Source organism: Haliotis asinina, chromosome 2, assembly GCF_037392515.1.
Source record: "Haliotis asinina isolate JCU_RB_2024 chromosome 2, JCU_Hal_asi_v2, whole genome shotgun sequence".
Lineage (NCBI taxonomy): Eukaryota > Metazoa > Mollusca > Gastropoda > Lepetellida > Haliotidae > Haliotis > Haliotis asinina.
Window position 1 is genome coordinate 27,960,807 of NC_090281.1, and position 16,607 is coordinate 27,977,413.

Genomic DNA, 16,607 nt, shown 5'->3' on the forward strand with positions numbered 1-16,607 from the left:
AAGGGCGTGTTCTCTGTCCATTTTCCTCCTAAGGTCCTTAAAAATTCAGATCGATTCCCCAAGTGGGTACAATGCGTGCAGCCCATTTTCCGGAGAAGGCCGCTTATAAAATCGGCATAGTGATGTGACGTCAGAAACTGATGACGTCACAGACAAACGTGGTTATACAGTTACGTCTAGCAACATATCAACACAATATGCAGGAACTTGGGGGAAGGTAGAAGGGTATTTCGAGATGGGTCTGTGCACCAACAAGAAAGGTAGGTGCGAAAACGGATTTCCAGGTTTGAATGTGTGAAGAACGTCGGTTTTTGCTGAATTTCCTGTTTCTCATTACTGAAACTTTTTGCAGAGTTGTAGATCTAATTAATTAATGCGATACTGGTAAACACGGCACAGTCTAGAATGCTCTTTTTAGACAAACAAACGCTTACTCATTAAATACGGTAAAACTACACCATACCATACCCACACACCTTTGAAAACGCGTAAGGGTTATTGTAAGGTTTAGGTAAGGTATAATTTTCATGAAGTGAGTTTAGGATATTTGTTAGTAGCATTTGACAGTCAGATATGAAATCATCCCTGCTCTGCACACATAATTTCAGTTCAGTTTTCAGTCTGCCTAACCCTAATCAAAAGTAAACTGCTTTCAAAGATGACGAAGGTATCCGTTATTCTGTAGCCTTACCATTTAAATAGGCTTACATGTTAATTTAGTGTAGCATTAATAATTTTCATGAATTAAAGTTTTCATAAGATCCAAATCAAACTTTGCACATTTGTAAGGAAACATCATGTCTGCTGTCACATATCTATTTAATTTTCCGTTGCTAATTTATCGAATGGCAATAGGTTAATCAACATAATATGTACAGTGCCGATAATATGAACTCCCTTATCATGGCGACCTATGGGATTGTGCATTGTGAACCATACACAAGTTGATAGATGTGATGGCATTGGTTAAATAGTGATCGGAAAACTGAACTGAAATTATGTTTGAAGAGCAGTGATGATTTCACATTTGCCTGTTTAGGGTTAGATTTGGGTTGGGGTAAGGTTTAGGAATGCCGTCAGGGTTAGGGTGACCTGACACTAAACACTATGTCTGGTAGGTACTTGTATCCGTTATTCTGTAGGTGTATCCCTGATTTATCCGAAGGATGACCTCCTTTACGTAATTTACATTACACCTGTTAGTTTGACAAGAATATTTCAATTCTTTCAAAACATTATATTGGCACGTAGACATAAAAGTCAAAGGATTTGAACGATGTCCCTCATTATAGGTTTGAAAAGAATATTTCCATCCTTTCAAAACAGTATATTGGCACGTAAACATAAAGGTCAAAGGCTATGAACGATGTCCAGCTTTTGAAAAATTATTATTGGAGACAATCTTCGGAGTTAGAATCGCATTGAAGAATACCACAAAGATCTAACTGTAGTATCAAAGTGAAATACTCGTAGTAAAGCACAAACAAATAACGACTTTTGAGGAAATAATGTAAACACTTTCCAAGTCTAACTAGGAAGTATATATATACTGAACATCATTGAAAACGCACCACCCCTAAAATTGTGGATTTCTAAGAGCAGAAGTGAGCAATCTATGTAAATTTTACATATTTGTGTAGACCAATGTTTGATAAAGAAAAGAAGCAAAAAACAATCAAGCAAAACAGTGAAGATTTAATGCAGCTGACAATGAAATAAAGATGGGGTCAAAATGGAAAGTCAGTAGCGTGTATGACCCCCGTTAGCAGCAACACAAGCTGTGCAACGTCTCCTCATTGAACGGATAAGTCTCTGAATAAAGTCCTGAGGCACTGCATTCCACTCTTGCTGCAAGGCATTGTCGAGTTCCCCAAGGTTGTTGATCTGCGGACGACGTGCGAGGCGTTGGCCGATGTAATCCCACAAGTGTTCGATGGGTGACAAATCTGGTGACAATGCAGGCCAATGAAGTAGAGGAATGTTGTTGTTAGCCAGATACTGTATCGAAACACGTGCAGTGTGGGCTCGTGCATTGTCATGTTGAAATGTGTACAGATCTTGATGCTGGTGAAAGAAGGGAACGACGTTGTTCTGAAGAATGTTGTCACGGTAGTAAACGGCATTCACTCTGCCACGACAAACAATCAGAGCGGTTCTGTGGTGATAAGTTATCCCTCCCCACACCATAATGCTGCCTCTACCCCACCAATCGGTTTGCACAGCACAATCCTGATGATAACGTTCACCCCGTCGACGCCATACCCGTAGACGCCCGTCAGCATTTCGCAAGTGAAAACGCGACTCGTCGGAGAACACCACACCATGCCAACGTCGTAACAACCACACACGATGCTGTTCAGCCCATTGTCGGCGTTCACGGCGATGCCTGTCAGTCAGGATGGGTCCAACGTAAGGGCGTCGACAACGTAACCCTGCCGCACGGAGACGGCGTCGGACGGTGGAAGCGCTGATCAAACCACGTCGACCCTGGACAGCGTTGGCGGTTCTGGCAGCGGGCAAGGTTCGATCCCGAATATGGCGCCGTACAATGTCTCGATCTTGACGAGGGGTGGTAACACGTGCCTGACCTGGGCGTTGCCGGTCCCTGCTGGTTCCTGTTTGTTGGTATCTGTTAGCAAGCCTCAGAATGGTCGAATGATGACACCCAAATCGTCGTGCAATGTTTCTGCTTGAAGCGCCGACCTGCAACATACCCAAGGCCTGTTCTCGTTCCTCTGGTGACAATCTTGGCATGGCGAAAAAACTTTACTTACGAAAGTACTGCGAAAATGAGAACGGTTTTGTGCCGAAGGTCATTTATACCCCTGAACAGCATGCTTTCTGCATGCAATTTGTGCCCTTCGTGTGTGATGTGCATGAATTTTGTTGTTTTCATGTGATGTGTTCGATGATGTGTTCGAACGATCCGTTTTTTACTGTAGAGCGTTATTTACGATCTAGTGTGTTATTATCAAAATTCCCACCATTAATTTTCCATTTCCAAAAGATTCTATTGCCTTATTTCAAAATTTACAGGTGGTGCGTTTTCAATGATGTTCAGTATATGATTTGCAGGTATCACCTCTCTTGAATAAAGGCTGCTCTAAGACTGCTGTCAGCATGTTCAAGTATGACGCATGATTTTCGAATGGCTGCTTTAAATGAGTAGACTTCCCGAAAATGAAAATGACTGGAAAGGAATGCCACTTGTTATGGAGCGTAGATGTAGCGAATCGTTACATGTGACTGGTTTATTTGGCTGACTACAGGACTTCGGAATAGGATAGTGTTCATCACAAAAGCAGGATTCCGCAGGATATATCGCCTTTTATTATCCATTAGGGCTGCATGGTATTACCTGTATACCGGTATGTAGCAATACGCTTTTCAAACGATACGTGTCGCAATATTACTTCTGAGAACCGGTGTATTGGGCAAAGAACATAATTATTACGACGGGTTGTTGTTGTTGTTGTTGTTGTTGTTGTTGTTTGTTGCTGGTTTTTTTTGTCTGTTTGTTTGGTTGGTTGGTTGGTTGTTTGTTGTTGTTTTTGTTTTTTAGGGGTTTTTTGTTTTGTTTTGTTTTTGTTTTATTTGTTTTGGGTTTTTTTTGTTTTTGTTTTGTTTTGTTTTTGTTTTGTTTTTGTTTTTTTTTTGTTTTTTTTGGGGGGGTTGGTATTTTTATTTATAATTATAATTTCATTAACTACAAATTTCTCCTGCGTTATTCAATGAATGACAAAACGGCATACTGTAATACTATGAATTGTGTAAAAAAGAAAGTAGAATCCCTGGCCTGACTATGCAACTTAATTTTGAGATAGCTGTTATCAGAACCATAAAATATATGTTTAGGGACTAATGTAGAAAAACGTGATATTTTCTGTCAAACACTTAAGTTCCTAATATATCGCAATACCTATCGCGATATGGGTGCCGGAATCGCAATAAATTGCAATACAATCTATTCGCCAGTACACAGCCCTATTGTCCGTACAGTGAAACATAACCGTGTAGATAACATTCATATGTTGCACACGTGTAATAAACCTTAAAACGAATTTCATTGGTCAGTTATCCGACCATGACCTTTATGACCCCATACGAATGTGAAACTACCTTTTTCATTCAAAACTTCTCGCTACAAATTTACTACGAGTGTTCAATCTCGCTAATACCAGGACGAAACAAATGTTGTACACCACAAAACGTTACAAAACAACCAATTTTCACACAACATGTTTTATTAATATGTGATTTCAAGAATAATGCAAATTTCATGAGGAAAAATTTAGATTTCGATACATTAACACAATCGCAGACAACAACAAGATGGCTCTCCCCATCCCAGTCAACAGTCTCGTTCAGATAGATGGGCAGATAGAGGTTCGTGTTATCATTGTTCACAACCTCTATATATAGCAACAAATACACAATAAAAAAGTTACCCGAGGCTGTAACATCAGCGCATTGTGAAACAAACAATAACGTGCATCTAGCATGCACAATGAACTCAGACAAATTCGTGACATTGCCCCCAATGAGCTCAGCGAAGTTTTAACAATGCTTTTCATGAGTGCCAGGAAAGTTAACGGCGAGGAGCATCAATCAGCTACATTTCCAGGCTTTCTTGAAGCATTTCAAGCAAGCCAACCGTGACAGGTCCCTACTGTTAATACAAATGTCAAAATTCATGTCAAAACAAAGACAGTTAATGGGAGATGGAAAAGGTAACTTATCAAATAAATCCGAGGCCCTGACAGATGAAGAACCAAACAAATTGTGGAATTCTGGCCACTTGGGTTGAGACAATCCTGAATCCATATTGTAAACCAAAAGTTACAGTGTTCTGTAATCTGATTGGTTGAAAAACATGATTAAATGGTATTAGATTCCCGGAAACTGAAAGACTATTCACCGCGTATTGACACGTAAACAATTGTTTTGTTGTGTCATCAACAGTGGTGACGTCATTCAAATCATATTGTGACGTAAAGTTAGAATGACGTCACAAATGAGCAACTCCAGATGCTATCATGAGAACCAGCTGAACCGGCCAGCTGATGACACTTCACTGCTGTGTCCGTATTCGATGTAAACGAGTGCAGACACTAAAACCCCTTTGGTTTACTTTTGTGTTTACAATGTCGACAAACATCATGTGTTGGCCAATTTCCGGGTGTTATTGAGTATTTGAAGCACGGGAATGCATTTGGAACCGACGGCGTCAGCTGGCCGTTTCAGCTGGTTCTCATGATAACATCTGGAGTTGCTAATTTGTGACGTCATTCTAACTTTACGTCACAATATAATTTGAATGACGTCACCACTGTTGATGACACAACAAAACAATTGTTTACGTGTAAATACGCGGTGAATAGTCTTGCAGTCTCCGGGAATCTAATACCATTTGATCATGTTTTTCAACCAATCAGATTACAGAACACAGTGACTTTTGGTTTACAATACTCAATAACACCCGGAAAGTGGCCAACACATGATGTTTATCGACATTTTAAACAAAACGGTAAACCAGAAGGCTTTACTGTCTGCATTCGTTTATATCGAGAACGAATACAGCAGTGAAGTGTCATCAGTTGGCCGTTTGAGCCAACCTCCGTCACAATAGCATTAGACCTTGCTTGACTGGCGGAAAGCTGAGCGCCACCACGCTCGTTAAATTCTTAGGAAAGAAGTAGTTTGCTCGATATTATTGTTTTAAAATACGATTAAAAAGCTGATAGACTAAATTTGGATGGGAAACAGTCAGTCAATTTTTATTTTTCGACTTTCACCGACAGAGAGGGGATTAAGGTAGGGTTGGCTGTTGTTGAAGATTTGGCGCCTTTCACATGTGAAGATGATATTGTCGAGTTAATTATTTACATCATGAAGAAAAACATGTCCTTCAATAAGTTGCGGAACAGCGTGTCTGGTGCCATTTCCCCTCCATCACGCCAACAGAGTCGACATCACTAATTCATGCAATTTCCAGAGCGCGCCGTTCCTTACTCCGCCTATACAGTAGGGACAATTGGCGCGCCATCTCTATTGATTGTTGCCCGATGCACCGTAACGCCTTGGTGTTAAGTCAAAATGATCCCTGTTGTAAGAACTTCCAGATTCATTATCAGATTGAGCGGGTTCCCCAACATGAAACACGCAGCGCTTCCTGATTAAGTGCGTTAATTGCTGCGGCATATCCCACCGATATGTTTTAGCTGTAGACACGTATACCGGAACACGCTACCGTCACTGGACGGCATTCAGGCCGAGAAACTGGACAGTTAGTGGACACGCGAGTCTGGTCTAGTTACGTCGACTACAGCATGAATGTAAGCAGCAGGCATGACCATATCGGTGAGAAATTCTATTTCTTCTTTCATGAGACATCTAAGGGAGCAATTGACACCAGTACCATTGTTGTATAGTGACGTCTACCCTAGCCCTGCTAACCCTAAACCCAACCTTAACTTCTTCAGATCATTTAAGAACATCTGCAGCACCCACGTGTTTTTACAAATGTGAAGCACTCATTGGTCGTTAGTAAATGGATTGCGGGACAGAGAGAATATATGACGTCACAGTGTTAAGTCTTCAGTGTTTGGACATTACTGTTACTGAGTGCTCAGTTGGACAAGTAGAACTTTTTCATGATCTTTGTAAATAACACACATTGGTAGCAATGATTCCTTAGCACAATGCCTTAGTATTTGCAATAATATATTTGAAAACACCGTGTGACGAATATAGTACCCTAAAGATCCCAAACCTTATCTTTGAAGAATAGCGTTCAACCTTCGCCATAATTGCTGAACGGTCATGAAGGGAGATAGCCCGGGATGGCTTAGTTTGTCATAAAAATTATCGAATCTGAGATTTTGTTAAAAGACAAGTGAAATACAGAAACATATTTTATTCATTTTATTTTATTTTATCTTTTTTATTTCTTTATATATTTATATATTACAACAATGTATTGACACAAATAAAAACTACACCCTGACAAAACCGTCCACATGGTTTCGTACGCTTTGGCTATTAACCAATCAGAATTCGGCAAATTTATCATAACGGTAAGAATATCCTTTATGCATACCTTTTTCATATCTGCTGCAGATGCACAGGACCCGGATGAAGTCACTGTCACGTGCTTTGGAAAGAAAAAAGGCAAAAAATCCGGAAGTAAGGCACCAGTTACGCTCATCACTTTATTGCCAACCATCAGTTGTGCTATTGACATTCCAGCTGGGATATAACCCGATTACGTCATCGATCATAACACGGCATCAATGACGTCTGTATTACAATAACAGCTCTATCAACGGTACCCGTCCCTTGGGAAATCCGTTTGTCAACCAGTCCCACCTACACCGTACTACCCCCGTACATTCGACAAACTGCTACAGGAACCACTCCCACCTTACCATTGCACTATTTCTTTGAAATATTTGATAATTCAAAAGTCTAGATTATATTTTGGAAACATTATTGTCTAAACTTTGATTCGAACCCTTGTGTCACCAAGGCTATGTTCAAGTAGTATGATGGCTGATTAGGGCCATCGCTTTCTCGCCTTAAAATTCGGAGGCGGGAAAGCAATATCACGGGACTAGAAAGCGATACGTTGTTCCTGACACGGAGAACACACATGCAGTTTCTGTTAACGAGCATGCGTTCATTTTGTCCCATTGGGTAGCCGTGCGTCTTGTCACTCTGAACACTCATATTTTGTGACACTAACTGATTCCAGTTGCATGCAACAGCATTCTGGCGGAGACGGAGGGACTCATCAGAGATCTCAGACAGGAAGTAACACAACTCAGGCATGCGCAGTCGGGTAAAACTGGTAGGTATTATTAGCCAAGATCTTGGTTTATTGTTCGCGAGTGCAGACCATTTATCAGAGGTTATATGCTCAAAATAAAGCATGCGCACAAACATCTGATTTCGTGACGTTTACTGTATGGGTAAAAGCCCACAAGCGTATAGAAGATGACAAACCCTAAACATGATCGAGATGAAGCTAGAATCGAACCCACGACGATAGGTTTTCGCTACATCTCTGCACAAGGAATTGTCGTGCGTAAGACGAGACGAGGTACTGTTATTTACTCACATAAGGCTGGTGGACTTTTACATGACTAAACCAATTATGGAAGTACTCTTCAAACAAACATCGATATCACTGTTTTACCTTATATGGCGGTGGGATAGCCTAGTGGGTAAAGCGTTCGCACGTCACCGCGATGTCCCGGCTTCGATTCCCCACACGGGTTCAATGTGTGGAGATAGTTTCCTCTGTCGTAATATTGCTGGAATTCACTCACTCACTCGACTCATGTTATAGACTGGAGTTGTCTGCTTCTGAATTAGTGTAACTTTCCTTAAGACAACAACAGACAAGAAAGAAAAAGAAACAAAAGTGTTTCTAAAGCTCTTTTTCAAAGGTTTTGTGCATGCGGATCACACCAAAGAAGCGTGAGAAACGGGTACCTCTGATTTTTCTTTAAATAATCTCATTGAAGACGTTTCCAGACTATCAGTGTCGCTGTGTGACGTGTTTCAACTTCATCCCTACAGACGACACACGCCATCTGGAGACAACGGTAGAACGTCTCCGCGGGGAGAAGGAGACGTTGATGGAAGAGAGAGGGGAGCTAAAGGAAGAGCTGATGGGGCTGAAGATGGAGAAAAGCAGTCTTGAACAGCGGGTAGAGAAACTGGTCTCAGATAATGAGGAACTGGTTTCTGAACTCCAAGGTAAATGTGAAAGCGGACTGAAAGCTCCTAAACACTTTAATCTTTGACTTATTACGGTCACCTCCGAGTCCAATCTCGAGCCACTCTTCTTTTTTCTTTGTTTTCTACTGATTTTGTTTTCTTTTGGTTATTGTTTGTTTGTTTGTTTGTTTGGGGTATTTTTTGTTTTGGTTTGTTTTGTTTTTGTTTTTTGTTGTTTTTTTTCTTGTGTGTGTGTGTGTGGGGGGGGGGGGGGTGTTTATTTTTATTTTATTTTTTTCATTGTTATGTTTTGGGTTTATTGGAATCACGTCACTCTTTGCCAAAGCCAATGTGTACTTCGCTTTGTTTCAATCGTACTTGAGGTACTTCATGAGGTTTCATTTATATACAATAAACAGAACGAACACGTGAGCTTAACCTGAGCATGGTATCAGCGACAGAAGAACAGCAGGAGACGTCGAGGACGACGGAGACGTTGAGACACCAGTGCGAAAGTAACAAGAGGTCGTTGTTGGAAGCCAACCAGAAGTTACTTCACAGGACCAGTGAGTAGTGGAACCTTGTCCCGATCCACCATTCTCGGTTGTCCCGTTCCACCACACTTGGTTGTCCCGATCCACCACACTCGGTTTTCCCGATCCACCACTCTTGGTTGTCCTGATCCATCACACATGCTTGTCCCGATCCATCATTCTTGGTTGTCCCGATCCATCACACTTGTTTTTCCCGATCCATCACTCTTGGTTGTCCCGATCCATCACAATTGGTTGTCCCGATCCATCACACTTGGTTATCCTGATCCATCACACTTGGTTGTCCCGATCCATCACAACTGGTTGTCCTGATCCATCACACTTGGTTGTCCCGATCCATCACAATTGGTTGTCCTGATCCCTGCTTGTTGTCATGTGTCTTTTCACTGGTGACACGAAGAGGAGTCTAACACACTCAGGAATCAAGAACAGAAAGTTTTACCCCACAAAATGTTTCGTTACCTCGAAATGAATTAATGTCACCCTCTACGAAAGTCTTACCAATCTTCTTGCTGTTGGTGCTCGAATAGCTAACTAGATAGCCAATGACAACGAGGGTCAATAATTCCATGTAAGCCCGTCGAAAACCTAATGTAAAATAATTATGCTTCCTATAAGTTCCATGTCTCTTTGTCCGACAGATGAGCTGAAAGAGCTGCAGAACCAGTGTGATGCCAGCAAAGCGGAAGTGGAGCGCCTGTCGGAAGAGCTGTCCAAACTGGAGGTGTGGAAGGTCGTGACCGTGGCAGAAATTGAGGTCAAGGTCGCCGACATGAGAAAGAAATACACAGCTTTGAAACGTGAGACAACATTCTTCACTTAGCCAGTCCCGACACCCCGTCGATGATACTCTACCATGACAAAGTGACATTATGCCCTAGAGCATTGTATGAAAAATTATTCCCGATATGTTTATGATATGATCAATTAATGAGGATCGGATAGCCTAGCGGTTAAAGCGTCCGCTCGTACACATTGCTAAAGGCAAAACTATTCTCATTTATTCAATTGATGATGTTTCACAAGCTGGTTGCATGAATTGTCAACGGTCAGTGTTGCTGGTGATATGTATGTTTGTGTTCGTTTAGTGAATGTTGACTATCTGTCCCTGTGCAGGCGTGTGCCGAGGAAAAGACATGCTGATCAACAAACTAAGAGAAGAAAAGTCCAAAGCACTGGTAAAGCAGTTTAAGAAATAATCGTGTTTCTCTTTTTCCTAATTAATGTATGGGTACAGAGAATAATATTTTTAAAATGTGAATCAAAATAGTTATTAATGAAAATTGTGGTAGGAGTAAGAGTAGAATATAAGCTATAGAATATCGTAGTATTGCCTGATTTTCAAAAGCAGCAGTGGCTCTGAAATGGACATATTTTACTGCAAAAGGTTCATGATAAAAAATAATATAATGAAATGGAGCCCTGAGACTTTCTTCATTTTCAGAGAAATCTAGACTTGCCACATTTTCTGGACATGTGTGGGCATTCTTGGATATCTTAGCTTCAGGGTCTGTACGTCAAACTAGATAGAGAGCAGTAGGTACCTTCGTAGTGAGTGAGTGAGTGAGTGAGTGAGTTTGGTTTTACGCAGCTTTTAGCAATATTCCAGCGATATCACGACGGGGGACACTAGAAAATGGGCCTTACACATTGTACCCATTTGGGGAATCGACCCCGGGTCTTCGGCGTGACGAGCGAACGCTTTAACCACTAGGCTACCCCACCGCCCCTGTACCTTCGTAATTGCAATTGATAACATTCAACAATCTCATTAAAGCCTGATATTGACGATGCTACCTCTTGGCCTCTAGGGCCTCCTTTCACAAGCTCTTATGTGATCGTAAGTCACTAAGGTAACCTTAGTGCAGTCTTAACGGGAGTTAAGGTTAACCTTAATATATGTTGCTTTGTGTGAAGGCACCGTGGCACAGATCTCAAAAGATACGAGTTTTATAGCACAAATTGAAATGTAGCGACTTCCATCCCAGCCTATGCTTTGAAAATCAGTTTTAGATAGAATTAAACAAATATCACCAAAGATAATTCTGGAATGTTTACTAGATACACAGAATCTTACCCAAGTCCATACAAATATCAAATATATCAACACGAGTTGATAAAGTAACACATATCCGAAGCTTGGCGAGGATATTTTTACTTTTATCAACGAGTGTTGATATGATTAATATCAGTAGACACGAGGGTGAGATTCTATTTATCATCCAAAATCATTCTTCACTAGTTTTCAATGAAAAATGTACATCTATGAACACAGCACTGGCATTAGATTTTCAGTGCAACGATGTTATAGCGTTGTGACGTCATCAAATTCCTAACGTCATAACATTGTCAGGGCATTGTGCAAAATCTACTGTCATATCTCCAAGGAGATATCGTCTGATTTCACACAAGCGGTATCTCCCGTGGAATCGCTTTTGGTTCAGATGATAAAGTAAAGATTTTACGCAAGTAAAATTTTAAATTTGTTTCTTCAATTAAAGCTACCTTGGAGCTACCCGTCTAAGAAAAGATTTGGATTTTACGTTTGCTATCTGAGAGAAAGGTCATGCTGGCGTAGCTCATGTTGGGAGGTTCTCGGATGAGGGCTAAGATTTTTTAGACTGTGACAGTTAATGACCAGAAACACCCACCAGACGTTAAATCCGAATCCAATATAGCCTATCAGTCGGTTACGTTGAAACTGTATTTCAGATGCAGTTATGGCAAACAGCTTATGGCCAAACAGCTAAACAATTTTCGTGCATATCAACTCACGCCGACAGACAGATTCCCATGGCAACGATAGAGCCATTTCAAAATGGTGGCGTCACAGTCTACAATGCAACGTCACCGGTCAAATGTCAAGGTCGGTGAGAGCAATGCTTTCGATTTCTAACACACATTATAGCTAAAATGGATAGAATTATCATTAAAACGACCGCACGTTATCAGAAATGAGCGGTCCACTGTAACTTGATAACGCCCGCAAAATGCTTGACGACGGGCCATTATCAAGCCCGTTGTTAGGTGACGTCATAAGTAGCTCAACTGTTGAAGTTCAATCACCTACGGCTCGAATGAACTTGGGTTCACTTTCCTGCCTCTGCCAGCCATAACAATTGTACCATAAATGACAACATACAGCAATGAAAATATCAACTTGAAGTCTAACGTTGTTGATCACTGAAAACAATGGCGGCTGGTAGTATGAGCAAAGGTCAAGGTCGAATGTCGTCACTCTCAATAGTAACGTCATCAGTGTTGTTCTATGACGTGTCTATATTTGCAAAATGTGTGTCAGTGACCTCCGTCGTTTTGTTGTTGGCAGTAAATGCTTCTAACCCGATGCCGCTGTTTTTATTCTTATTGTATTAAAAATGATATACATTTTAGCTATAATAACGGTAACGCTATTTTCAGGGCATTATCATTTGCAGAAGCCCATGAAAGACCGAGGGCTTCTGCAAATGATAATGCCCTGAAAAATAGCGTTACCCTTATATTAGAGCCTAATTAGAACGGAGACCACATAGAGACACGAGTCTCCATGCAGAAGCCGGACATCACGTCCAACCCCTCAAAACAGAAGACTTGAGTACCCATGACGATCCGGGTCAGAATTAGTCTTCAGCAACCAATGCTTGTCGTAAGAGGCGACAAACGGAATTGGGTGGTCAGGCTCGCGGACTTGGGCCCCATTTCACATGCGATGGCATGCTTCAGCCAATGCCCCCTTTCACAAAACTCTCCTAAGCCTAAGATCTCGTAACGTTTCTCGTAGCATTCTTACCTGTTGTACTGTAACATAGGAAGTAGGAATGCTACGAGAAAAGTTACGAGATCTTAGGCTTAGGAGAGGTTTGTGAAAGGGGACCTTGGCTGAAGCATGTCATCTCATCCCAGTGACGTAGATCAATGCCCATGATGGTGATCTCTTGATTGCTTGGTCCTGATTACAAACCGCCTCCATACTTCTGGAATATTGAGTTTGGTGTTACACACCAACCAAATAACCAACCAACCAGCCATTGTATGATTCCACTCATGCTGTAACCCTAAGTTTATACAGCGTCATACACGTGAACCTAATGCATTGAATGGACAAGGTGTCGTGGTACGAGAGACAGCGAGTTCGAAGTGACACAAGTAGTTTACGCGTAAAGTTTGTTTTTCAACTTCGGTGAGATATCAGTTTTATATTTCGGTGTGAGTTTGGGATTTTATCGGTAACTGCATAAGGCTATTGTTGTGCGGATCTTTAATTCCCTGTGGTTGTACCCTGTACGTCGTAATAATAGTCAAGACACGTTTATGGTTATATTTACAGATACCGGGGATGAGGTGATTGGGGCCGACTTCATCAAAAACAAGGTACTCACTTAGCATTGCACCTCGTCATAGGCTATTTTGCATAAGACTACCTTAAGTCTGTATTAGGGAGTCGCCTAAGATCTTTTTTTTTTGTGTGTGTGTGTACAAAGACATCCAGACTTGTCTATTGCGCGTGTTCGTTCATTGAACAATCCGTGTCCAAACATTTTATCCAACTACCATGCCAAATGGTATGACATGCCAAAGTGAAAGACATGTAAAATATCTTAAATGGATTGTGTACGATACGACAAATCGCTACACGTCCTGGTGTGACTGTACTGAATTCTGGGTGAGAATGAGTCAGGTTTCACCCTGCTTTTAACATCATTATCACCAGAAATGGGCTTCGCACATTGTAACCATGTGAGGAATCGAACCTAGTTCTTATTTGCGAGCAGGTTGGACATACGATGCGGGGCAGACGGAGAGTGAATATATATTCATAGTGCAGTGTGATCGTCGGGACATGACCCTTGACAGCGGCCAGGCAGCTTGGCTTGTGACTTCCTGAGAATGGCCATTTCAAAGAAAGTGTTGTGGGTCCACTGATGGACCCCTTATGTTTGAAGATACACTTCTCAACCGTACAAGCCCGGGATATATATCATGGGAACATTTTGTGTATTTTCAGACGATGTCAATGGAATTGGAGCTCTTTCGGAAACGAAAATCAGCCGAGATATTTGGAGACAATTTCAGCCCCTTGCAGCCAGACACCGCCTCTACCGAGACAAATAGCATATGCAGCGGATCCGGATGTGACGTCAGCCCAAGCGTCAGCGAGTTCATCGATGTGGTTCTGGAAGATTCACTGGATCAAACACTGAACGGTGAGGAAATACTAAAAATACCCACTGGGGTAGAGTAATATGTAACAGCTTTCGTTTGACAGGTTTTCGCTAAAGGCAGGTCAACACTGTCCGTTCGCTCAGGACTGATAAACTGTGATTCCTAAAAGGTCGCTAAAGTGTTTCGCTAAGTATCTGTATTGACACTGAGTGAGATTAATTTTACGCCGCTCTTAGCAATATTCCAGCAAAATCACTTCGGAGGACACCAGAAATGGGTTTCACATTCTACCCATGTGGGGAATCGAATCTGGGTCTTCGGCGTGGCGTGCGAACGCCTTAACCGCTAAACTACCCCACTGTCCCCGACATTATATTGTCACATGTAGACGGAGGCTCTGTAGTTCAACCGAAGCAGTGGGACTAATTCTGATCTGAATGTCATCATGAGCGGTTTGGAACATTCAATATGTCACAAAACACGGTCCGCTTTTGAGATTCCGTGATACCCCAAACAGCCAACCAACAATTTCGAACAATTGACGAAGTGGATGTAAATGTGTGGAGGTAATTGCTGTTGCTCTCCGCCCTTCTTTGACTACCAGGTTTGACATCAGGTTTGGGCGTGTTCGCATTCTTCAAAAATGACTTCCTGTTATTGTGTGTTTCAGAAACAGATCCTCAGCTGCTGTTCTGACGTCCAAGCCGCTGACATCATGTTTGTCAACATCTGCAATAAAGTGTCACTACGGAATTGCCTTTGTTGGTGTTTAATGGTTGTAGTATTCACTTTCCATAAGCTGCGTTCTGTGTAAACATTTAAAATCACCCTTGAAGGTCGGATGGTTTGTTGTTTAACGCCGCATTCAGCAATATTCCAGCTTTATGGCCTAGGTTTGGGAATATCGTGTCTGGGCTAGACAATCCAGTGATCAACAGCATAAATATCAGTCTATTCAAACGCTAAGTCGTCGCTGTGACGGAGGTTGTCATGACCGGATACTGAAAACACGTCGGAAGCATCAGGAGCGATAACTCCCATCTACGTTACCTAAGTAACCCCACTAAAATTATTTTACTTAACAAAGTGGACAAATGGGGATAATCTACTGATTTTACTCATGTAACATTTCAGTAGGAAAAAATCTTTTTTCTTTCAATACATTTTTTTCCTGTAGGCTACAAACTTGTGACTTATCAGGGATCCTAATCAGACGGAATCAAGGTTTCGAACTCACCACAAAGCAGTTCTTTCAGTGAGGTGTTTTTTATCTGATCACTGTCTATGGTGGTGGTAAAGACGTCCAATTTTATAGACAGACACAATTTAAGCGTCTACTTGCATCACAATACAGGCCCTTGCCAGTTACATTGGGCCACTTTAACGTTATTTCCACAGACTTACATGCTATTCCAGTGTAGCATAAATAACCTTCACGAATTGAATTTTCGTAAAAGCCAAGTCAAATTTTACATATTTGTGAGGAATGATCTTAAATACAATGACACAATTCCTGTTGCAATTCTGTTGATTATTTATCGAATGGTAACAATTTTATCAACACATGTACAGTGTCGTGAACACCTTTAACATGGCGGCCTATGAGATTGTGCTTTGGGGAACCATACGTAAGTTGATAAATGTGATGTCATAAGTTAAATAGTGGTCGGAAAGTCAAACTGAAATTATGTACGCAGAACAAAAATGATTTCAGATGTGCCTGTCCAATTTGACAAAGATCCGTCCTAAACTCACTACATGTAAATTATTTATGCTACTCTGAAATAACACGTAAGTCAATAGAAACGACGTCAAGTGGCCCAAGTTAACTGGCACCGGTCTGTAGTTCAGGGTCTAGATTTTCGAAGCTCTCCCAGCGCTAAGATAGCCGTAAGTTAATGTTAATGCATGGCACTTACGACTATCTTAACGCTAAGAGAGCTTCGAAAATCTGGGCCCAGGGCAATACAGTACCACACATGTGTAATGCGAACGTCTTTTCTAAGATGTCAAATTTAATACACAAGATAATTCTAAGGCCAAAACTAATTATCCTGATCTAGGGCTAACTGACGTGTTTTTCTATTGGTGTTTCTGACCTCCCACGTGGACTGAGGGGATCCGCCCCTGGACTGAACAGGGTAATGATAACTGCCTTGAAGCAGT

At 41.4% G+C, this 16,607-nt stretch overlaps 1 protein-coding gene across 1 annotated transcript; it reads left to right on the forward strand.

The window, feature by feature from the left end:
• The first annotated feature begins 235 nt into the window (after positions 1-235).
• Positions 236-15,137, forward strand: LOC137271706 (M protein, serotype 5-like). The gene is made up of 11 exons (XM_067804127.1): positions 236-260; positions 7,120-7,185; positions 7,754-7,849; positions 8,584-8,763; positions 9,144-9,290; positions 9,920-10,078; positions 10,395-10,456; positions 11,991-12,144; positions 13,606-13,649; positions 14,284-14,482; positions 15,112-15,137. The coding sequence occupies exons 1-11, from the start codon at positions 236-238 to the stop codon at positions 15,135-15,137; spliced, it is 1,158 nt and encodes a 385-aa protein (XP_067660228.1).
• The last annotated feature ends 1,470 nt before the right edge of the window (positions 15,138-16,607 follow it).

What these genes read in the sequence shown, in the direction of transcription:
- LOC137271706 (XM_067804127.1), top strand. Translation starts at nt 236, where the DNA reads ATGGGTCTGTGCACCAACAAGAAAG. An exon ending in AAAAGGCAAAAAATCCGGAA is followed by an intron (nt 7,186 to 7,753) that starts GTAAGGCACCAG and finishes AACTGATTCCAG; the next exon opens with TTGCATGCAACAGCATTCTG. An exon ending in GAAATACACAGCTTTGAAAC is followed by an intron (nt 10,079 to 10,394) that starts GTGAGACAACAT and finishes GTCCCTGTGCAG; the next exon opens with GCGTGTGCCGAGGAAAAGAC.